At 43.6% G+C, this 25801-nt stretch overlaps 1 protein-coding gene across 9 annotated transcripts in view; it reads left to right on the forward strand.

The window, feature by feature from the left end:
• usp2a (ubiquitin specific peptidase 2a) overlaps window positions 1-25194 on the forward strand; it is a 49022-nt gene extending 23828 nt beyond the window's left edge. For 7 of the 9 annotated variants that reach the window (XM_084467462.1, XM_084467463.1, XM_084467466.1 and 4 more), the window contains 11 exons: window positions 5177-5227; window positions 6317-6440; window positions 6935-7046; window positions 7793-7903; window positions 10159-10223; window positions 10506-10609; window positions 11049-11129; window positions 16496-16574; window positions 19680-19784; window positions 20194-20314; window positions 23577-25194. In XM_084467462.1, the coding sequence (XP_084323588.1) occupies window positions 5177-5227; window positions 6317-6440; window positions 6935-7046; window positions 7793-7903; window positions 10159-10223; window positions 10506-10609; window positions 11049-11129; window positions 16496-16574; window positions 19680-19784; window positions 20194-20314; window positions 23577-23664 (1041 nt within the window). In that variant the 3' untranslated portion in view covers window positions 23665-25194. The remainder of the gene's footprint in view (window positions 1-5176; window positions 5228-6316; window positions 6441-6934; window positions 7047-7792; window positions 7904-10158; window positions 10224-10505; window positions 10610-11048; window positions 11130-16495; window positions 16575-19679; window positions 19785-20193; window positions 20315-23576) is intronic. The other 2 variants (XM_084467467.1, XM_084467469.1) reach the window with 1 other exon arrangement.
• The last annotated feature ends 607 nt before the right edge of the window (window positions 25195-25801 follow it).

Raw genomic sequence — 25801 nt, forward strand, 5'->3', positions numbered from 1 at the left:
AAGGACTAATGCAGTTTTCCAAGAGCCAGGAATTAACCCACTGTGAAGACTAAGGTTGAATATTGAAGCAATGGGCTCAGCAATCAAGCCTGCTGCTGTCTTTAAAAAATAGGAATCAATTTGATCAGGACCACCAGATCTTTTAGCATTATTTATTGTTCTAGTGCATTTATTTCATATTTATTTCTCAAAGATATGTATTTAGATAAAAACGATAGTTAATTAAAAAGTCTAAAAGAATGCCTAATTGCCGTTAGCTTTGATGAGCAGGTCCCAGGAGCTCTTAATCTGTTACTTCACATCCTGTGTCCTGCTGGACACACTGGTGCAGAGAGAAACCATTACCTTAACACTTCCTGAAGGTATTCACATTGGATTAACAAGGCATGCTCACTGCCTCTCCTAAGTGAGACGGTATCACAGGAGTGTGCGTCAGACAGACACAGAGGTCAGTCAAATTCTAGAAAAAAAAAAAGGACTACGAAAATAGCCGACCGACTACTAACACTGACAGTCAGCGATGACCAGTAGCCAGCTGTCTGGCTTTAGACCCCTCCCTCAAAAAAAAATATAGTAGTGATGACGAGACAGTGTTGCCACGGAGACAGTCATGAGCTGTTAGTGGGCAGGCAGGCTCTGATTGGGGTGCAAAAACCAAAGGAAGGGTGCTGTATTAAGCAAGGGCCAGCAATGGTATTACTCAGCAGATTTCTGCAAAGTCACAGGCGTTTGTTGTGTAATGAAGCGCAGGGTGACAGGGGGTGGAGCCATGAGTCAGACAGCCAACCAGAGGTCTAGGACAGGAGAGGATTGTCTACCTCACCGGCAAGTGAAGTGTGTGTGTGTGTGTGCGTGTGCGTGTCTGTGTAACCTTGCACGCTTACATGGGTCTGTTTGGTATCTGCACATGCTTACATGTATGTGTGTGTGTGTGTGTGTGTGTGTGTGTGTGTTAGTGTGATCGTGTGTCTGTGAGTGTGTGTAAGCATGTTTATGTGCCTGTAAGTGTGTGTGTTTGTCAGTGTGTGTGTGTGTGCGTGTCATCATGGTTTTAACATGTTATGTAGTGGTCACTAAAGTGCTTCATTCCCAGCAGTGGAATTCAAGTAAAGGAGGATTATTATAAGCCCTTGTTAATTAAAAACGTTTTTTTCTCTCACTTCTCTCTCTCTACTTTTACTCTCAGCTTTATTATATTCGCTATAAAGTGTATATGTGACATCAGTAAATGTTCTCTGAATAAATTGTATATTTGATCTGCACCTGGTGCATTTGTTAAGGAGGGTATTGTTTGGGTTTATTTATTTCTGTTCTTGTCATATCAGAAGCATATAGTTCTATTTAGTAATGAGTACAAGTGACAGATGGGTCTGAGTTGAGCTTATCAACATGAAGCATAAAAGCCTGCCGCTTTATTCTGAAGGCACAGAAAAGGCTTCTGCCGTGCTGAGCTCAGCGTGGAGTTTTCTCTGAGCCAGTGAAAGCTTTTTCAGAAGAATCAAAAAAGGACATCATGGAGTGTGGAAAATAAAACCACATTCTAAAGAATGAAACCTGTAAATAAATCTCAAGAAATGTGTCTTGGTCTGCAAAGTCCCCCGGTGTTTCCTCATTAATATCTTAGGTGCATTTAACGACGATTGAAAGACGTTTATAAAGATCCAAATATCTAGTGTTTAAAGGGGTCATATTATACTTTTTCAGTTTTTCCCTTTGCCATAGTGTGTTATCCATGTTTAACGTCTGCTTAGCTAAAACTCCTCTCATTCACTGCCTGAAACACCTTGTTTGCAGTCAGCATTATTTCCGTGACAATCTGATGTCAGACTGTCATGGAAGTGCAGAGGTCCTCAAACAAAGCTATTGAGAGGGGTTGCTGATGGTGTTTGGGTAGCTGTATCTCCATGTCGCCCATTGCATAGACTTTTTTCCACTATTCCTCCGCATTCCAGCCCCAGCCTTGCATTGTGTTCCGAAAACGACATACCGTCCAGCCGGATCAGGAAACTCCTGGCTTATCCGGGGCACAGGCGACGGGATGGAGAGGCTCTATCACCAATCTAGTTGAAAACCGTCTTTGCTGTTTGCATACATGGATGCTTCTGAAAGTTTTGTACATTTGAAAAAAATGACATTGAGGAAAGCTTTCATTTGTCATGTCTTCACGTTATTTGGGTCCTTTGGTATAATGAAACTATAAAATAAATGTTCTGCAGGGTATTCTGATTCAAGCAGTGAGGCTCTAGTCCTGGTTGGTGCACCATGCAGTTAGACTCTAGGCCTGGTTGGTGCAGTGAGGCTCTAGGCCTGGTTGGTGCAGTGAGGCTCTAGTCCTGGTTGGTGCACCATGCAGTTAGACTCTAGGCCTGGTTGGTGCAGTGAGGCTCTAGGCCTGGTTGGTGCAGTGAGGCTCTAGGCCTGGTTGGTGCAGTGAGGCTCTAGGCCTGGTTGGTGCAGTTAGGCTCTAGGCCTGGTTGGTGCAGTGAGGCTCTAGGCCTGGTTGGTGCAGTGAGGCTCTAGGCCTGGTTGGTGCAGTTAGGCTCTAGGCCTGGTTGGTGCAGTGAGGCTCTAGGCCTGGTTGGTGCAGTGAGGCTCTAGGCCTGGTTGGTGCAGTTAGGCTCTAGGCCTGGTCGGTGCACCATGAGATAGGAAACCTGCACCTAATAGGAAAAAGTGCAACAAATACTGTTCGATAATAAAGCAAATAACTCCTACAGAAAAATCACTGCATATTATTCACCCAGGAAGCAAAATGTATTTCAAATAAAATGGTGTTGGAATAGACATAAAACAGCATATTTTACGCTGAGGATAATATACAGCAAACAGTGAGAGTGATGCAGGACCCCAGCACGTAGTGGGGCCTGCGCTACTTCCCAACACAACGTCTAATTCTTAGCTACTAAGATACACCAGAGGAGTAATGGATGGAATTATACTAACTGTTGTCTACAGATACCCTGTGAATAACCTTATTGAGCCATCATATAGCTACTGGACACCTACACTAAGGCCAATTCACGTTCTTGTCTGTACTTGTGTACTTGCGTTCTCGTGAAACGTCATCAGTTGTAGCCCAAGTACTGTTCCAATTCAAAGTACGCAAAGTACGTTCTCGATGCGTTCTTAAACTGGCCGTTCCATCGAGGATGCATCGGAGGTGACTTGTGTGGACTTGGGACCATTAAATATCCCAGGATGCATTTCGCATTCCCGTGTTTTCAAATATTAGTATGTAAGTTATAATAATAGGCTATATATAGGAACATTTTACATATATAACAAAAATGTAGGCCTATTCATTCAAAATATTTTAAAATTAAAGAGGCTAGGGTTTTGTTTTATATAATTTGTTTACATTGTATATGTCGCTGATAGAGGAAAACCATCGCAACGGCAGGATCCATCCGATCGTGTGTGTGTGTGTGTGTTTCTATTCTAATCTGTGTAATTTGTTATTATTATTATTCGTTATAATAGCCTACTCTCCAACTACATAGGCAGTTAGGCACACGCATCTGTACCCTACATATAAAAAGTCATGTGTATAGCTTATACACACGACAAGCATATCTTTTCATTTATATTCATTCAAAATATTAACATACTATTTTAAAATGAAAGAGGCTGGGGTTTAGTTTTATATAATTTGTTTATATTGTTCAGTATGCCTACATGAGGCCGTAAAGCAGTTAACAGAGCTGAGGTGGTGACGTCATCGAGTCCGCTGCTGTTGCAATTGCAGGTGCGTACTCGCGTCCTCGGAAGTCTGTACTTGGAAGTCCGGACTTGCCAAGTACTTAATTCCAAGTCCGCGAGTCCTTAGTTCACGTACTTGGTATTGAGGAAATGGAAATGGAAACGGCCATGGAAAATAATTAATCATGAAAAATGTCCCACTATATCGATGTTTAAAAAGGGACATAATTTACTAAACATCATCGCTGGCGTAAAAAACGTTTTTGACGGTAGCAGTTGGATGTGGTCCATGTCCATGTCCTACAGGCTGCAGCCAGACATCATTGGATAGAGTTAGCTGAAAACCTGCTCCCGACCAGGTTTGGGGTCAGCTTAGCTCAGGAGGTAGAGCAGGTTGACTTGTAACCGGAAGGTTGCTAGTTCGATCCCCGGCTCCTCCTAGTGTCGATGTGTCCCTGAGTGAGACACTTAACCCTAACTGCTCCTGACGAGCTGGCTGTCGCCTTGGATGGTTGACTCCGCCGTCGCTGTGTATTAACCGTTGTAAGTCGCTTTGGATAAAAGCATCTAATAAATGCCCTAAATGTAAATGTTTGGTTGACAGCATCAGTCACCATGGTGATACAGCGACGCTAAAAGAGAGCGACTTTCGTGTCCCGGCTAACCCAGGCTTTGAGCACAACATACCTCGCTAACCCACTAATCGAGGTTTGTAGTACAGGGCACTGATGACCTGAAATGAGCCGGGAGCGACCTTATACCGCAGGGTTACCGCAGGTCAACTAAATTATTATTATTGAGACGTTTTTCTCACAGCAGGTTTCACTCACTAGTAGCTAATCGATGGCTAGGTCATTTATAACCAATTATGACTCAAATAATAGCACTTAAAGCACCTTTAACAAAAGCTATAGGAGTTATTACCACCGTAGATGTGTACACTTTTTTGTAAAGAATGTGGCTTGCATTGTTGGCAATTGTTTTTTTTGTTGTTGTTTTTTATCTCATGTGCTCTTGAGTAAAAGGCCCCAGCACAGCATGGTATCAGCCCATACACCCAGCACTGATAGTTGTGTCCAGCCATGCTCCTTTTAAGGTTAAACCCTCATTTATAATCCATCATGTGAGAAGGAGGAGTGTTTGGGTTGTCAAAGTTGAGTCAAGGTGTTTGATAGTCCAATGTGTGGTATAACATGGTCATTCTGTACAATTAAATGCAAAGGTCAAGAATTACCACATAGGATACTATGTGTCATTTTTTAAGCTCATGCTTTCAAACTGTTTTTTTTTGTTTAAGTTGTATAAGTTTACTCAGTATATCAATATAAGAACCACAAACACACTCACTCACTCACTTTCACACACACACACACACACACACACACACACACACACACACACACACACACACACACACACACACTTCTGACACATAGTCCGGCTGTTAAAACGTGTTTTTTTCCTTCCTGCCTTGCAGAACTCCAAGAGTGCACAGGGCCTTGTGGGATTGCGCAACCTGGGAAACACAGTAAGTGTTCAACACACACAGACACACACACACACTCACACACACACACTAACACACGCACACACACACACACACACACACACATGTGCAAACACAAACACACAAAATGTAACCCTCACTTGAATGCGTTAAAATGTGTTTAAAATAAACTAAAAGCGGTTTGGGGTTCACTTGCTCTTGGGAATGGGATTGTGGGAGGAGGGTGAGTGGAGCAGCAGTGGGCTGTGTGGTACAACTAAATGCCAATACGTATTCTATTCCTAGTTGGCTATCATGGTACTGTATTTGGTCTGTAAAATCAATAAAAGAAACATGACGCAACTGCATTTTGTATAACAGAGAAGAGCTGTCTGTGTAACACGGACAGCAGAGGAATGAGACGTATGAAGCCTGTTAGGGACTTCTCTTTTATGTTTTGATCGCTATTAGCGGTTAGCGCTGATACGTTTTTGCCAGGCAACAGGCGTAGGGGCTGCTCCTAAAATAAGTGTGTGTGACAAAGAGAGAGAATGCACTTGTCCGCCTTTCAGCGGGTATGCAGTAACCTAATCTGATCTCTCTCTCTCTCTCTCTCTCTCTCTCTCTCTCTCTCTCTCTGTCTCTCTCTCTCTGTCTCTCTCTCTCTCTCTCTCTCTCTCTCTCTCTCTCTCTCTCTCTCTCTCTCTCTCTCTCTCTCTCTCTCTCTCTCTCTCTATCTCTCTCTGTCTCTCTACCTGGTCCGATCTGCACTCACTCATATGCACACACATGTGATGACAACGCATGGGTCCATCTTCCGGGCCGTGTGGCCATTGTGAATAACATTACAACAACATAGCAACACAGACTGTGTGCAGGGTGGCGTGTGTCTCTCTCTCTGTGAGGGAGGCATGGTGTGGGGGTGGGTTTAGATTTGTCCAAGTTGTCAGACTATTCTGATGTTAAAGGGCTTTCACCATTAGAAATTCAAAATCGTTGCATTCAAAGTAGTTCATAAAAATAAACGTATTGAAATATTATAATGTGTTAACTCAGTGTGTTTAATATCTGTATCTCTTTATCTTTCTTGTGTTTGTGTGTGTGTTTGTGTATGTGTGCTCGCACGTGCAGTGTTTTATGAATAGCATCCTGCAGTGTCTTAGCAACACACACAGTCTGAGAGACTACTGCCTGCACAACTCCCACCGCAGAGACCTTAACAACAACAGCCGCACCAACACAGCCCTCATGGAAGGTAAGGCCCACACACACACAACCCACCCACACAGCATCAACTCACCTGCACACGCATAACACAACCATGCATGAACCCAACCACACATGCATAAAAACACCTGCATATGCATAACACAACCATGCATGCATAAACACAACTGCATATAGAACACACCCACATGTGCATTAACATATCCACACATGAATAGACACACCTATGCATGCACAAAAACACCTGTGCATGCTTCAACACAACCTGCATGCATAAACACACTCCTGAATGCACACAGCCACACATGCATAAACAATCCAACGTATGCATAACACACATATAACATAACACATAAAGAAACCTATGCATTAATAAGACCCAAGCATCCATAAACAGAGGGAAACAATGACCCACACACACACACACGCACAAATCTAAAAAGTCAATGTCGGTGTGTGTGTGTGTGTGTGTGTGTGTGTGTGTGTGTGTGTGTGTGTGTGTGTGTGTGTGTGTGTGTGCAGAGTTTGCCAAGCTGCTCCAGACCATGTGGACGTCCTCCAGCAGCGATGCTGTCAGCCCGTCTGAGTTCAAAACCCAGATCCAGAGATACGCTCCCAGATTCGTAGGATACAAGTATGTTGACCACCCTGAGCCACAAAAACACACTCACTCACTCACTCACTCACACACTCCCCTCACTCACTCACTCACTCATTCACTCACTCACTCACTCACTCACACACTCCCCTCACTCACTCACTCACTCACTCACTCACTCACTCACTCACTCACTCACTCACACACTCCCCTCACTCACTCACTCATCTCACACACTCACTAATCTCACACACTCACTCACTCACTCCCCTCACTCACTCACACACTCACCGCACTCATCACACACACTCCACTCACTCACTCACTCACTCACACACTCCCCTCACTCACTCACTCACTCACTCATCTCACTCACTCACCGCACTCATCACACACACTCACTCACTCACTCACTCACTCACTCACACTCTCTCACTCACTCACTCACTCACCGCACTCATCTCACTCACTCACTCACTCACTCCCCTCACTCACTCACACACTCACCGCACTCATCACACACACTCCACTCACTCACTCACTCACTCACTCACTCACTCACTCACTCACTCACTCACTCACTCACTCACTCACTCACTTACTCACTGATTTCGCTCACTGTGTGTGTTTGTTTGTTTGTGTTTCTGTGTGTGTTTCTGTGTTTGTGTGTTTCTGTGTGTGTGTGTGTGTGTGTGTGTGTGTGTGTGTGTGTTTCTGTGTTTGTGTGTGTGTGTGTGTGTGTGTGTGTGTGTGTGTGTGTGTGTGTGTGTCTCACCTCACAGCCAACAGGACGCTCAGGAGTTCCTGCGCTTCCTGCTGGACGGCCTCCACAACGAGGTCAACAGAGTGTCCGTCCGGCCACGGGGCACCGCCGAGGACTTTGATCACCTCCCGTAAGCCCTGTGTGTGTGTGTGTGTGTGTGTGTGTGTGTGTGTGTGTGTGTGTGTGTGTGTGTGTGTGTGTGTGTGTGTGTGTGTGTGTGTGTGTGTGCAGCCACGGCTCACAGTCCAGGGCTTGTTAACCGGTCAAACAAAAGTACATTTTTACTTTAAGTAGACTCAGAGTGTGGCTCATGTTATTTCTTTGGCCACAATAGGAGCTCAAGGTCTCCTTTTTAACAGGTAATACATATGGCTTCTATAGGTCGTTTCCAATGTATCTGTTTACTTATGATAGAGGCTTTATGTCAGGGCTAGGATAGAGGCTAGGATAGAGGCTAGGATAGAGGCTAGGATAGAGGCTAGGATAGAGGCTAGGATAGAGGCTTTATGTCAGGGCTAGGATAGAGGCTAGGATAGAGGCTATATGTCAGGGCTAGGATAGAGGCTATATGTCAGGGCTAGGATAGAGGCTAGGATAGAGGCTATATGTCAGGGCTAGGATAGAGGCTATATGTCAGGGCTAGGATAGAGGCTAGGATAGAGGCTATATGTCAGGGCTAGGATAGAGGCTAGGATAGAGGCTATATGTCAGGGCTAGGATAGAGGCTATATGTCAGGGCTAGGATAGAGGCTAGGATAGAGGCTATATGTCAGGGCTAGGATAGAGGCTAGGATAGAGGCTATATGTCAGGGCTAGGATAGAGGCTATATGTCAGGGCTAGGATAGAGGCTAGGATAGAGGCTATATGTCAGGGCTAGGATAGAGGCTAGGATAGAGGCTATATGTCAGGGCTACCTTAACCGGTCACATCGTTAACATCGTTTTCAGTCCAGGTGGTTTTGTTTTCATTTAATTTCCTTCCAGAAAGGACTAGAGTATATCACCTCTGACCAATGCTAACATTCCAAAGTTGTTAGCTGAGCTCATTTAGCATAGCATATCAGCTAGCCACAACCCAATGCCAATGCTGTGCACGGTGGCTACTGGTTAGACAATCTGCACCTGAAACAAGCATCCGTACAATAGCACATTTCAAAGGAGAGATGCAGCATTTCCAGGGTTGCCAACTGGGTTTTTGGCTGGCGTTCACGAGATATGTAACCAGCCCAGAACCGTGAATGTCGAATCATGGATCAAATGTCCGAAAAGGACCGAGCGGGATCTTTTCCAGCGGCGAACAGAAGCTGCTTGTGGAGGTCTATGAGGAGTACACGCATATAATAACTCAAAAAGGGAACACCGTAACCATTAATAGAAACAGAGAGGCCGCCTGGCACAAAAATCGCCGCTCTGTTGAATGAATAAGTAGTGTTAAGCGTAACATATTTTAATTGAATATTGACCATGGATTTGTAATCAGGGAGATAGTCTCGAGTCGTCCGGGGCTCAATCCCCACGCAATTAGTAATATAGGAAAGGATTACTAGAGAAATCAAAGAACTCTTCATGCCATTTATTTTCCATTTCCTTGAATATTCTTAATTAGGGAATTAATAAAATTAATAAGGGGAATTACAAAATGAAGCCAACGCCAAGAATACTATGAAATACTCTGGATGCAAACTCGGGTCGCGCGTATCACAGGGCAAGTGCTAGACCATCCACCCAACTGCTGATTCCTGATTACGCTATAATACATAGATTTGTATAAAAATGTGTTGAAAAAATAGCCGCAGTAACAATAGATAGCAATTCATTGAATTATTTAATTTGCATAATTAAATAATATAATCTTAGACCTTTAGTGAAAATATACGCTGTTTGTACTTCATATATGTACATTTATGACAAAATTGTGAGGACTAGGCTTGGTGGAACCTTCTGATGGTACAATTGTTGCTGACAGATGGATTTCTCTGAAACACCGCTCAAGTTAGCCTGACTAACCTGCTACCAACCAGGTTAGTTTGGTCGGATAAGTTGCCATGGTTACTTAGCGGAGATTCCCTTAAGTCACGTTAATGGAACGCAACTCTAGCTGAAAGAAGCCAGGCTAAGCGAAATAAGCCCGGCTTTATGCATAGCTTGGTTGACGGAATACCCCTCTGGTCTAGTTGCGTGTGCGTGAGAGCGTGAGATTGATGCTGAAATCGTGAGTGTCACGCCAGATGCATGAGAGTTGGCAACCCTGCATTTCAACAGCCCTTAACATTTGGTACACATGTTTGTTTCCCCTCTCGCACTCATGTTATCAGCCAGTGAAGAGATACCATCATGGTCCTTGATGGTACCTCTGGCAGCTAACCGCTATGCTGTTGTGTTTAGGGACGAGGACAAAGGGAAAAAGATGTGGAGCAAATACTTGGAGCGAGAGGACAGTAAAATAGTCGGTGAGTAAAATAACTAAGTGTCAATTCACAGCTTAAGCCTGATATAGACGGTCAACACAGCTGATGATTGTGGCCATCCAAAGCCCGCTCGAATATCCCATATCTGATTGGCCATTAGATCTGAAATACATTCATATGAATATGTTATCAGTTAATGAAGGTTTGTTTAGCATGAACATATTTTGCCATGTGCTTTTGTGTGTGTGTGTGTGTGTGTGTGTGTGTGTGTGTGTGTGTGTGTGTGTGTGTGTGAATAACCTTTGTTCTCCTGTGCGTCCCCAGACCTGTTTGTGGGCCAGCTGAGGAGCTCGCTGACCTGCAGTCACTGTGGCTTCTGTTCAACAGTCTTCGACCCCTTCTGGGATCTCTCGCTGCCCATCACCAAGGTGAGAGAACACACACACAACCACACAACGCACAAATGTAGTGCAGTTACCTTCTATTATGCAGAGCGTAAAATATGGACGGATGGATTCTGGCCTGACATACAAATAATTTGGAGAAGAACTATGTATGTGTGTGTGTGTGTGTGTGTGTGTGTATCTGCGGGTGTACATGTGTCCGTGCATGGGTGGGAATATTCCTTATGTGAGTGACCTTGGATTTAAGGCTAGCACTCTGTAAAGGTCAACCTCCTACTGGTAGCATTGATGTTTCTTCACAGCATCTGTTTTGTTCTCTGTGCTGCCCCTGCCTTCTGTGCTGGCTGTGTGTGTGTGTGTGTGTGTGTGTGTGTGTGTGTGTGTGTGTGTGTGTGTGTGTGTGTGTGTGTGTGGGCGTGCCTGTGCGTGTGTGTGATGGCGCTGCCTCTGTGTTTGTGCCCAGAAGGGCTACGGCGAGGTGAGCCTGATGGACTGCATGAGGCTGTTCACCAAGGAGGACGTCCTCGACGGCGACGAGAAGCCTGTGAGTGCATGTACTCACACACACGCACGCACACACACACACGCACACACACACACACACACACGCACACACGCACACACACGCACGCACACACACACACACACACACGCACATACATACATACATACATACTGTACATACATACATACATACTGTACATACATACATACGTACATACATACTGTACATACATACATACTGTACATACATACATACATACATACGTACGTACATACATACTGTACATACATACATACATACTGTACATACATACATACATACATACTGTACATACATACATACATACTGTACATACATACATACATACATACATACTGTACATACATACATACATACATACTGTACGTACATACATACATACTGTACATACATACATACATACATACATACTGTACATACATACATACATACATACATACGTACATACATACTGTACATACATACATACATACTGTACATACATACATACATACTGTACGTACATACATACATACTGTACATACATACATACATACATACTGTACATACATACATACATACATACGTACATACATACTGTACATACATACATACTGTACATACATACATACATACATACGTACATACATACTGTACATACATACATACATACTGTACATACATACATACATACTGTACGTACATACATACATACATACTGTACATACATACATACATACTGTACATACATACATACATACATACATACTGTACGTACATACATACATACATACTGTACATACATACATACATACATACTGTACATACATACATACATACATACATACTGTACGTACATACATACATACATACATACATACATACATACTGTACATACATACATACTGTACATACATACATACATACATACTGTACATACATACTGTACATACATACATACATACATACATACTGTACATACATACATACTGTACATACGTACATACATACATACATACATACATACATACATACATACATACTGTACATACATACATACATACGTACGTACATACATACGTACATACATACTGTACATACATACATACATACATACATACATACACACCAGTGGCGGCTGGTGGTTTTTAAAGTGAGGGAGGAAGGACTGCGCGCTTGGTTGCCATTGGCCTGCTTGCACTGTTAGTGGCGTATGGTGGCATAAGTATGTGAGACTCAAGTTGTTTCAGGGTGTTTTGGTGAACTACAAAATAGCAGGAAGGGATAATTATGTGAATACAATTGATACAAATCCACCAGTGGCAGCATTGTGCTTTGAAAGCTGGTGGGCAGCATGTCTTGGACTAGGGCAGAAGGAAAGGATGCAAAGCCAATTAGTCAAATCAGGCCTACTCTTGATTTGTAAAACTAAATAAAAGAATCTGGGCCTATCATTGGGCCTATTTTTGCCCTCAATGACTGAAGATATTGGTTGTAAGTTGGCTATGTTTATTTTCAGCTATGATTGTTTTAAGAAAAATGAAGACACAAGACCAAAAGTGATGCCATTTAAAATGCATCATGCTCTGAATCAACATCCTTTCCACAATATTAAACAGAACAGTCAGAGTAACAAACTATTAAAAGAACAACAAGAACATAATTTCACAACTATTGACATGGGCTGTAAGCCTAACATTGTTTGAGTCAAATGTGGATGTTAATGGATGTTTCAGAATGTTGGTCATGGTGTTAAGCCAAATAAGATTGAGGGACTTTTATAGATCAAGTCAATCCTTCTCGCTGTTTGTGTTGCAAAGATATCAGTGACCTGGTCATACCAAACGGGATATTTTTTAAGTGATTTCAGAATAACGGCGTGTGTAGCTCCACGTTTTCGCCACCCTTTCAGACTGCTTGGTAACCCAACGGAGGAGTACCGAAAAATAGGTAGACTCTGTGCATTTATTTCGGCTGACTTTTGGCGGTGGAAACGCCAATATAAGCGAACCAAGCCGCACCGAACCGCATTTCTCGGTGGAAACGCCAATATAAGCAAACAGAGCCACACTGTACCGCAACGAACACCAGCGCACCGCGCGGTGGAAACAAGGCATACAAGCGGGTTTGTTGGTTCTCGTAGCCTAGAGACTTGAGGGGATAAACCCTCCCTCCGGGCTGCTCCACAGCCAGGGCCCCTGCTTTTTGGTTCATAGCGCAGCCAGGGCTCCTGCTTATTGGTTCATAGCGCAGCCAGGGCTCCAGCCTATTTGTGAATAGACGTTGACGCGATTCAGATCCCTTAGCTAGTCCCACCCACTCAGAGGAGGACTTTTCTCCTCTCTCCCGTTGACCCCCGTGTTATCCACCGGCCGCCAGTAGTGCCAGAGAAATTAATGGGAGTCAATGGAGGCTGAGGGAGGAACGTCCTCCCCGCAGTAATTTCCAATAGGCGATAGGGGGTGCTAATATCCCTTTACCCAGGGAAATGAACATTAAAGGCATTAGTCATATTTAAGGGCATTCATTCATTACAGTAGTCTGGGAAATCTAGACTTTTTATTCTCAACAATGTTATCTTCCTCCCTCTCCTCACTGGAGAAGCCTCCACTGATACACACACACACACACACACACACACACACACAGCACATGTGCACACACACACACACACACACACACACACACACACACACACACACACACACACACACACACACACACAGACCAGTTTAAGCTCCACTGGCTCAACAGATAAAGCTCTGACATGTTCTTGGTCAAGCAAACAAAACAAAGTTTAAAATAAGAGAGGCCTTCATGTGTTTCACTGTCTTTTGGGGTAATGGCCTAATTCACCCCCAGGAAGCTGTAATGATGTTTCAGAGTTACACAGCTCTGCAGTGATGTTAGCGGGCAGCACATTCAAAATGCTCCTTGTTAAACATTATAAATATTATAACGTTTACGATCTCAATCTATAAGGCCGGAGTGGCCTTCCATTCCCTAGTGTGGATTACTGCTGCAATTTAACCCTTGAGTGGCGCTCCCCTGTGCCAGGGTGTGGTACTGCAGTACAGTACCTAGAGTATACTAGTATGGTACATATAGTATACTCTAGGTACTGCAGTACAGTACCTAGAGTATACTAGTATGGTACATATAGTATGCTGTAGCACACATTATCTCTTGTGTTCTTCAGAATATTGAACCAATTGAGTTTCTGGTTTGTTTTGATTTTGTTTACAAAAAAAGTTTGCAACATTTAAATATGGCTGACAGACTTTTTTTTCAGACTAGTGAAATCCCCTTAGAGGTTTAAGGGCCAAAGTACAGCAGAGCTATCATTTCAGTGGAATAAGTTAGAAATGCCAAAGCCGTCCTCCAGCCATCAGTGAGTGAAATGCTCTCTGAAGTTGGCGCCCCCTGCTGCATGAGATCATTTAGACCTTTCCTGGATTACCGTCCATTGATCACATTTATTTTCTAATGGGTTCAGGGAATCCATCTTGCCTGTCAATCACATTGAAACTGCGTTATTATATGCGGGAGAATGCAACACTTGTCAGTGGCATGGAGATGGGGGGAGGCCGGGAGGCAGCAGGGGGGGCGGCAGTAGCTTCTCGTTGGTTTATTCGTCATATAAGCAGTATGCAGTAAGCAGAATATCATTGGGGTTATCAAGTGGGCACCCTCTTTCACAGATGTATCGTTAAGTTAGGCCCACGACACCTCCTGAGGGCTTAACAATGAAACCAGCGTCCTGGATTCACCCCCCTCCATGCTGCCACCACATTGCCACATTTAATGCATCTAAAAACTCTCTTTCCTGCATCGTACCCCTAGCCCTACCGCTAACCCTGACCAAACAAACACGTTAGCACATTAGTCAGCTGGCTTACCTTAGCTTGCACCCCAGGAAGTATGTTTTCTCCTTACCCACAGCCATTCACTTGCTCATTCTGCTGCCACGGACATGTTACTAACCGCCTGCCTCAGACTTCGTCCACAAATGCCCAGTTCAGTCAGCAAGCTAATAGCAGATCTAGCCACGAACCCCCGCGCACCGATTTCAATAGTCCTTAGTCGCGTACTCCAGCCTCGCTGTGCTGCCTCTCCAGCCATCTCAGCATACTTCGCTTTCTTGAGCTCATTGGCTTCTTCAACAAATAAAATAAAAATATAATAATAATAGCTGTAAACGAAATAGAATACTGAACATGAAATAATTAGAATAAAATAAAAATATTATAATAATAGCTGTAAACTAAATAGAATACTGAACGTGAAATAATTAGAATAAAATAAAAATATAATAACTGTAAATGAAATAGAATACTGTACATGGAATATGATAATGTGAAATAAGAATATTTATATGTACTGATAGTAGAATAGTTCAGTGGTTTCATCAAATGGATTCAGCATAAACAGGTGTGAAATGTAAACAGACATTTTTAAACATGTCGTCTGAGGTGAGTCTCAGTCTCATGGCCTGTGGGGTGAGACGGTCCCTGAGTCTGAGGTGAGTCTCAGTCTCATGGCCTGTGGGGTGAGACGGTCCCTGAGTCTGAGGTGAGTCTCAGTCTCATGGCCTGTGGGGTGAGACGGTCCCTGAGTCTGAGGTGAGTCTCAGTCTCATGGCCTGTGGGGTGAGACGGTCCCTGAGTCTGAGGTGAGTCTCAGTCTCATGGCCTGTGGGGTGAGACGGTCCCTGAGTCTGAGGTGAGTCTCAGTCTCATGGCCTGTGGGGTGAGACGGTCCCTGAGTCTGAGGTGAGTCTCAGTCTCATGGCCTGTGGGGTGAGTCTGATGGAGCCAGACGGGATGCTGCGTTAGCGTCTACCATCCGGTCGGCAGCAGCAGCTGGAAAAGTGTATTGCTGGGGTGATGAGGGTCTTTAACAATGCGGTCGGTCTTCTTCCTGCACCTCTGAGTGTAGAGGTCCTCCGTGAAGGGCAGCTCCATCTCGGGGATGTGATGCTGGGCGGTTTACACCACCCTCTGAAAGGGCTTACGGTTGAGGGGGGTACAACGGCCGTACCAGGCGGTGATGCAGGATGTCAGGTTACAGTGGCTCAGGATGTAGAGCGGGTTGACTGGTAACCTGAAGGATGCTAGTTCCATCCCCGGCTCCTCCTACTGCTCCTGACGAGCTGTCGCCCTGCGTCGTTGACTCCGCCGTCAGTGTGTCAATGTGTGACTGAATGGTTGTGAGTCGCTTTGGATAAAAGCGTCAGCATTATCCGCTAACTATAAATGTAGCAGAGAGGGAGGGGCGTTGATTGATTTGTAGATCCTGCGCTCTGTCTCCTCTGTTCTGCTCTCTTCACAGCTCTCCAATGGTCCATGCAGCAGCTGTAACCAGGAGCTGTTCTTCTCTGTCCACAGACCTGCTACAGATGTAAAGCCAGGCGACGGTGCACCAAGAAGTTCACCGTACAAAGGTTCCCAAAGATCCTTGTGCTCCGTATCCTTTCCTCTTCGTGGTTGTAAAAGGGACTTTTTTTATAACTTGATTTGATTCACTCTATGAGAATTCATAATGGATGCCAGGTCTTTGGAGGCGTTTGACAGCTGAGTACGGATGCACTGCCTGCTTTCAGACACACAACTGAAGGCAGATGTGGAAAGAGAATCACACCTCATTGAAGTACTATTACTCTGATGAAATTATACTCAAGTAGAAGTAAAATTACTGGTTGTTCATTTAAAAAAAGCATTTTCAAGCCTTTCATGACTTTTCTTGATTTGATTGCTGAGAGACGATATCAGTTGAAAGTTATTTCTTGATAACTGTCCGACCAGCCGTAATCATCACTTTAAATCATCAAGCATGTATTGCATGTGTTCTTCCTCACGTTTTATATTAGAGAGCTTTTTTGAAATTGAACAAAGTAGACATTTATTGATTACTTTACCCCTGCGGCTTAAGTGGAGGAGCAACCTAAAGTTTATATCGTTTTTAAAGGGGAAATATTGTACACATTTATTTTATCATTGAAGGGCAGATGAACGCGAAATCTGTTTTATTTTTTGTGGTAATATATCTTATATGATGGTCAACATAGGTATCTATGGTATCTATTATACCACCAGGTGTGACACGTCCACCTGTGATGTCAGAATCGACACAATGGTACACTCTGGTATAATACACACCAGTGGAGGCTTCTCCAGTGAGGAGAGGGAGGAAGATCCTCCTTAACATTGTTGAGAATAAAAAGTCTAGATTGCCCAGACTACTGTAATGAATGAATGCCCTTAAATATGACTAATGCCTTTAATGTTCATTTCCCTGGGTAAAGGGACATTAGCACCCCTATTGAATATTACTTTGGGGAGGACGTTCCTCCCTCAGCCTCCATTGACTCCCATTAATTTCTCGGGCACTACTGGCGGCCGGTGGATAACACGGGGGTCAATGGGAGAGAGGAGGAAAGTCCTCCTCTGAGGGGGTGGGACTAGCTAAGGGATCTGAATCACGTCAACGTCTATTCACAAATAGGCTGGAGCCCTGGCTGCGCTATGAACCAATAAGCAGGAGCCCTGGCTGCGCTATGAACCAATAAGCAGGAGCCCTGGCTGTGGAGCAGCCCGGAGGGAGTGTTTATCCCCTCAAGTCTCTAGGCTACGAGAACCAACAAACCTGATCAGTCAAAGTCGATCAGCCTTGTTTCCACCGAGCGGTGCGCTACTGTTCGTTTGCGGTACAGCGCGGCTCGGTTCGCTTATATTGGCGTTTCCACCGCTAAAAGTTGGGCAAGGTCTCGAAATAAATGCGCTGAGCCTACCTATTTTTCGACACTCCTACATTGGGTTATCAAGCCCCCTGAAAGGGTGGCGAAAACGTGGAGCTACACACGCCGTTTTTCTGAGATCACTTTAAAATATCCCGTTTGGTATGACCAGGTCACTGATATCTTTAACACAAACAGCGGAGGGGATTGACTTGATCTATAAATGAAGTCCCTCAATCTTATTTGGCTTAACACCATGACCAACATTCTGAAACATCCATTAACATCCACATTTGCCTCAAACAATGTTAGGCTTACAGCCCATGTCAACAGTTGTGAAATGATGTTCTTGTTGTTCTTTTTGTTTGTTACTCTGACCGTTCTGTTTGATATTGTGGAAAGGATGTTAGTGAATGATTCAGAGCATGATGCATTTTAAATGGCATCGCTTTAGTCTTTTCTTAAAACAATTGTAGCTGAAAATAAACATAATTACAATCAATAGCTTCAGTCATTGAGGGCAAAAATAGGCCCAATGATAGGCCCAGACTTTTTTATTTAGTTTTACAAATCTAATAATGTCTATCTAATGTCTATATCTAATCTAATTGGCTTTGCATCCTTTCCTTCTGCCCTTGTAGTCCAAGACATGCTGCCCACCAGCTTTCAAAGTACAATGCTGCCACTGGTGGATTTGTATAAATTGTATTCACATAATTATCCCTCCCTGCTATTTTGTAGTTCACCAAAACACCCTGAAACAACTTGAGTCTCACATACTTATGCCACCATACGCCACTAACAGTGCAAGCAGGCCAATGGCAACCAAGCGCGCAGTCCTTCCTCCCTCACTTTAAAAACCACCAGCCGCCACTGACACACACTGGTATAATATGTCCCTTTAAGAGAAAACAGGAGTAAAATCGAAATATGTTTTCAGTCTCCAACCATTGTGCCTTTTCCACGGCCACTGGAGGCCACTGGCTGGGATGTGGACAGTTAGAGGTCTGTCTGGACAGTTAGAGGTCTGTCTGGACAGTTAGAGGTCTGTCTGGACAGTTAGAGGTCTGTCTGGACACGTAGAGGTCTGTCTGGACAGTTAGAGGTCTGTCTGGACACGTAGAGGTCTGTCTGGACAGTTAGAGGTCTGTCTGGACACGTAGAGGTCTGTCTGGACAGTTAGAGGTCTGTCTGGACACGTAGAGGTCTGTCTGGACAGTTAGAGGTCTGTCTGGACACGTAGAGGTCTGTCTGGACACGTAGAGGTCTGTCTGGACACGTAGAGGTCTGTCTGGACAGTTAGAGGTCTGTTTGGACAGTTAGAGGTCTGTCTGGACACGTAGAGGTCTGTCTGGACACGTAGAGGTCTGTCTGGACACGTAGAGGTCTGTCTGGACACGTAGAGGTCTGTCTGGACACGTAGTGATCGCTCCAGCGTGTGGCTCATTGAATATGTACAACATCACTCATTATAACACACAACGACGCACTAATAAGTATCACAGAGTGGCCATAGGTCGTAACCATGGGGATAACACAGCCCCCTCTGTGGACTTTCAGTCCAAAACACTGTTGTTGTTTTTTATCTCATAATGTTCTAATTCCAGCTCAAAGAGTTTGTTTACCTACACTTTAAAACATCTTTGATCCATGTATGAACATGTATAGTAAAACAACGTGGGTCAATTATCTATAGTCTGATATCAAGCACTGAACACTGAGTCTTTTCCAGTTATTTTTAAAACATATAACAGTGGTTGTAACACACAGTGGGTTATCTATGAGCCTCTAAATGAAGTTGACGCTGTGTTCCCTGACTGCCCGTGGCTTCCCAGACCTTAAGCGCTTCTCTGAGGCCCGCAGAACCAGCAAACTCTCCACCTTCGTCAACTTCCCCATGAAGGAGCTGGACCTGCGGGAGTTTGCCTCGGGGAACAGCAGTGAGTACCAGCCTTACTAACGCTTCTCAATCACACTCACCAGTCTGGACCAATGTCTGGACTGATAAGTAATACACCTCAGTACCCATGTATATATTTAGTGTGTGTGCACCATAGTGCTTCAAATAAGTGATTTTATTTTTGTTTAGCCATTTTGGGTGTGGTTTTAAATTATTAAAGGGGTTCCTATCTCGCCCGCACATTTATTTTCTTTCTTTGCATATAAAACCATTTCATTTGTTAAATAATGGATTGCCCATTATGTCCTATGACACAATTTATTTTGTCTAAATGCATAAATGTAAAATCTAATAAAATCAAGGGTTGTTTAAACAACTTCACTAAGTGTGTGTGTGTGTGTGTGTGTGTGTGTGTGTGTGTGTGTGTGTGTGTGTGTGTGTGTGTTCAGCCAATGCTGTGTACAACCTGTATGCCGTGTCCAACCACTCAGGCACCACCATGGGCGGCCACTACACGGCCTACTGTCGCAACCCCACCTCAGGTGAATGGTACAGCTTCAACGACTCCAGGTACGCTCCCTCAGCCCGGCAGGACGTTCTCCAGCTGTGGGTCCATGCAGCGTCTCAGCGTGTGTTTCAGCTAGGACTCACTAGGAGGTTTTCAGACATGCGTTTTGGAGTTGTAGGAAGTCCGATGTTGCACCAGGTTGTGTTTGATCCCTTTCAGCCCAAATGTCAGGAGAATTTAGCTCATAGGAAATATATTAATTTGACGGTTCCAAAAACCAAAAGACGTTTTAGCTGTGGGCTAATGGGTTTTATACAAATAAGTTTGGCATATAAATATATAAAAATTCAATTTATTATTATTATATGTTAATTTGTTAAAAAAAGCGCCATATAAATACATGAATACACACCTAAACGCAACCTGATTATTAACTATGACGTTGTGTGGTATACAAGGAACCTCTCATCTATCTCACACACAAACCCCACAAGGTCTGTGAAGAACACAGCAGGAAATGGGTGTTCAATGAGATGACGTTAATAACTGATAAATGTCAATAACTTTGACATTACAAACACACACACGCAGTCTTGTATAAAGTACTTGAAAGCGATACTTGAGTAAAAGTACAAGTATCTTACCAGAAAATGACTTTAGTAGAAGTTAAAGTCACCTTTTAAAATATTACTTGAGTAAAAGTCTTAAAGTACCTGACATTTAGTGTACTTAAGTATCAAAAGTAATTGTCTGATATAAAATGTACTTAAGTATTAAAAGTAAGAGTAAAAGTAAAGGTTTTTTTTTTTAAAGTGAGTAAGAGGGTTATATATTGGTTAAAATATTTCTTGCAAATACGGCCACGGGTGTTTAACGTTATCTTCGTCACCACCACGGAGTTCACCAAGTTCGCCACTGTAGTGGAGATGCTCGTCATCTGCTACCGGAGTGGTAACGTTAGCAGCAGAGCCTGCAGCAGGTGCTTCCATGACGGCATCAATAATGTGACGTGCCCGGACAAGCAGGACTTCTTCTTCTTCGCGCTTGGCGGTTGACATGACAACAAACGGACATTACGTCATCAACTCAAACTTCTTCTGATTTTAATTTGTAGTAACGAGTAACGAAGATGGTTAGGAGAAATGTAAAAGTACACATTTTATTTAGGAAATGTAGTGGAGTAAAAGTGAAAGTTGTCAGAAATATAAATAATGAAGTAAAGTACAGATATGTGAAAATTGTACTTAAGTACAGTAACGAAGTATTTGTACTTTGTTACATTACAACACTGCACACACGCACGCGCCGTGTGCAGGGACACAGCCACAGAAAATGAATGTTTGGTACTAGCTAAAATAAAACAACCCTCAAAATGGTCATGCATAAAATGATCTTGCAAGAACTTAAAGAACCGGAGAACTATGTACAGTCGACGCCAGCTTGAGTAATACATCATGAATCAAATCTCCTTACATCTGACGTGGAGGTTGGAGTGACAGGTCTGCGGGCCCTCCCTCGCCCCTAATGACTGTTGGACAGGTGCCCATCCCCCACCCCTTAATACTAACGTTATTGGGTCAAAACGAAACGTTTGGACAGGCAAGCATTGTTGTTAGCATTTAGCTTCTACCGGGAGTACACCCAGATATGTAGCAAGCACCTAGCCTCTAGCCATATAAACAGGGGTCCCCACAGACAAACGCTTGATATATAACAATCATATTTCCAATTGATTAATCATTTTAGCGAGCAAGAAATAATGTAACCGTTTAAGCTTGACATGGTGTTTCTAGGTTAAATATTGACATTGTTTAGGCTCTGCAACGTCCGTAATGGTTAGTGTAACATATTTCAGCCATAATATTCTCCCATAGCCACAATACTGAGTAAACATAACATAAGCTGTAAGACTGCAGATGAAAGGGGGCGGGCTTTTAAAGCCACAGAACACGCCCACCTCTACCTGCCTATTTAACTCGGACTCCGCCATCTTAGAATCAGAATCTCTTGGGCGGCATATCGATTAGATGTAAAGCTTAGAGACGCTCCGCGTGTGTTATATACGATCCCTCTCCTTTTGTTTCATAGACGATAGACAATAGACCAATAACCTTAACCAAATAAAGTGAGTTAAAAGCGATCGTGTCTCGGCGGCCTTTCCTGGACTAAAACATCATAACAGGAGGTAGTACTAAAAAAAACTTTTTTTGCCAATGGAAACGCAAAAAAGGCGGGGTGAGTCGAGTCGAGCTGGTACTGTCGGTGGAAAAGCGGCATTTGATTGCTGTGCAAAAAAAGCACATCATCCACTGTGGACGGTTTCAGTCGACTCCTCCTGAATCCTGCACCGGAGACGTCTCGCTCGCAATCACAAAACCCGCGACCGACCCGCGCTGTTCAGGCGTCCGACCCAACCCGCACCCGTGTCCGACACAGTACATTATTTTTCACCCGTTTCATCCAAATTGTGCGGGTCACGCAGGACTCTGGCCGAGATAACCGAGATAGTCTTTGCTTGTTGTGGAAGGACCAGGGACGTCCGAGAGCCCAACGCAGTCTTTAATTCATAATATCATCCGGAGGCGCACACAGCTTTTGGCTGTGATATTATATATTATATTATATTATATTATTTAGAGCTCCGGGAGTCCGCAAAAATCACTTTCTACTCTGCTACTCTACACTGCTGCGATTCACTCTGCAGGGAGTGAACGCTGATTGGCTGTTATGTTACGTCCCTCAGGGAGTGAACGCTGATTGGCATTGTGGGAGTTGTTGTCTTCAATCCACAAGCACCAAAAAGTCACTGTCTGCCTTTTCTCGGTCAAGAAGGCACCAAATTAGACATTGATGTTACTATTGGCTACATATATGACCCACTTTCACTACAGATTCATGTCTCCACCGGTGAAATGCTCCTTTAACGGTGAGAATTCATGAAGCCTGAAGTAGTTGAAGTGTCAGAGAATGGCCGGACAGCTTCGCCGTCTTCCCAAGCTAAGTCTCTAGGTGAAGAATTTGAAGCTTCGACGCAGTCCTGAACCTGTTTTGGTCCTGCGTCGGGTTCTAGTGAGCGGACCAATCACAGCCCTTGCTGCTTCTGCTGCTGCGTCGCCTCGACGCAAGGTTAAAATTTTTGGGAGGCGCACGTCAGGCCGGTGGACGCAAGGAGGGAACGGGTCGACGTGGAACATAATCAGACCTTTAAGAAGGATTGGTTTGTTGCGATGTTTTGTACATTATAAACTTAATAATCTCTCTCTCTCTCTCTCTCTCTCTCTCTCTCTCTCTCTCTCTCTCTCTCTCTCTCTCTCTCTCTCTCAGGGTAACGCCAATGTCCTCCAGCCAAGTGCGCAGTAGTGATGCGTACGTGTTGTTCTATGAGCTGGCCGCCTCCTCCTCGCGGATGTGAACCCCGTCTCCTCATCCTCTCAACGATGACGCTGAACGACACACACACGCACACACACACACACGCACACGCACACACACACACACGCAAACACACACACACAAGCACACACGCAAATGCAGTGAAAACTAATAAAGGTTGACGTCTGGAAGGCTTCTTCTTTGGGGAGCTCGGCTAACAGGGTCGTCACACACACACACACACACACACACACACACACACACACACACACACACACACACACACACACACAAGTCGACACACATGGGGAATGTTCTTCCACAAACCCAGCAGTTTCTCCAGGCAAAGCGTTTCATTAATCTGCTGAGCTTGGGAGGGAGAAGAAGAGAGGAGCAGAGTAAGGGACAGAACAGAATCCATCCGTAGATAAAGGTTCACTGCCTTTATCTCATTATATTCTTCCTCAACCCATCTTATCATTATCGTCCATTTCCGCTGGAAGTGTGTGTGTGTGTGTGTGTGTGTGTGTGTGTGTGTGTGTGTGTGTGTGTGTGTGTGTGTGTGTGTGTGTGTGTGTGTTTGATCGGTCAGAAGTCTCCCTCTATGCACTGCAAAAATGAACCGAACTCTCATCCCAACAGCGCCTTTACTTCACACACAAAAACGGATCTTCTCGTTTGCCTCAAACATTTAAATGAAGACTTTTTCTCCCCAAGAAATGTCTCTAATTTTGGCTTTTTATGTTTTGATTTGGATCTTTTTGTATGTTCTAGTTTTGTTTATCTGCGATGGCCCTCATTATTACAAGGTTATCATCACATCGTTATTCATTATTAATTGCCATGGCGTTATTTTAGATATTCTATGTTGACAGTTCCTGCAATGATGGTTCCGATGTTACACAACACTCACACTCTACCGGCCCTTCCACCTCTTATACGTTTTAACATGCTTGTTGTGTGTGTGTGTGTGTGTGTGTGTGTGTGTGTGTGTGTGTGTGTGTGTGTGTGTGTGTGTGTGTGTGTGTGTGTGTGTGTGTGTGTGTGTGGCTCTCTGTTGGCTGGGAGGCCGGTGGCACTGTGAGTGTTGCACTGTCTAAGAGACACCATAACACTCTGTTGTTTTAGTTTTTTTCCCAGTGAGGCTGCTAATGATGTTTTAACAGTACTGTGAATACATGAATGAATGGACATATTGTGTATGAACATATTAGAAGACAACATGCTGATAATGAGGACTTTTACTTGCAGCACAAGATCTTTACTTCCTCGTCTTCTTGTTTCTTTGCCATTGAACAACATGGAAAGAATGTTTTCAAGAAAATAAATCACAATATCAGTATATTTTTATATCCTGATGCAATATGGAGAATGTACTATACAGTGGTGCTGAAAATGACCCATAACTGTTTTCAGTTGGTTAATTTAACAAGTTTCAAGAGAGATTAAACAAAAAATGATATTTATGCTTACAGATGATAATGTGATAAGTCACACTTTTAACAGTCGCAGTTACGTATATACTTGTGAATAAATAAATTATATACCTACAACTGGTTTTACTTTTAAAGCAATGTGTCTTCGTGGATTCTTGTTCAATGTCTGGAAGATTAGTGGATTTGTAGGCAATTGTTCCTCATATAAGCTATTGGTGTAAACTGGAATATTTAAAATACCCATCCAGTTTGTCCTCTATTTGTATACACTACGGTCTTATCGCAGGTAGCTTTCTGAGTATATGTTCTTTAACACACTATGACTAGGTATTCAGCCTCGCATTTCCATCACACATTCCTAACGCAGTCCATGGTCCTTTGACATCCACCGAAGTGGATTCTCTTTAGGATTGCAGAGGTTTCCATTAAGACGCCCCCAGATAAGGGGGCTCCTGACATTAAGGAGACCATACACCCACACAGGAGGTCATCCACTTCAGAGAGGTAATGCCACTGTGACATGATAACTCAAGTGCATATTTGTTTGGTGTTTGCTAAATACGGGGACAATGGGGAAACATTAGGGCTTGTAGAACCTGATAATGTAATAAATTCCCAATAATGTAATAACCCCAATAATGAAATAAAAATCTGCACTTGAGTCCATTGAAAATGTAATAAAACCTGATAATGTAATAACTTCCCGATAATGTAATAAAGTGCATTTCCCAATAATGTGAT

The sequence above is a fragment of the Micromesistius poutassou genome, assembly GCF_964030765.1.
Source record: "Micromesistius poutassou genome assembly, chromosome: 4".
NCBI classification, from domain to species: Eukaryota; Metazoa; Chordata; class Actinopteri; order Gadiformes; family Gadidae; genus Micromesistius; species Micromesistius poutassou.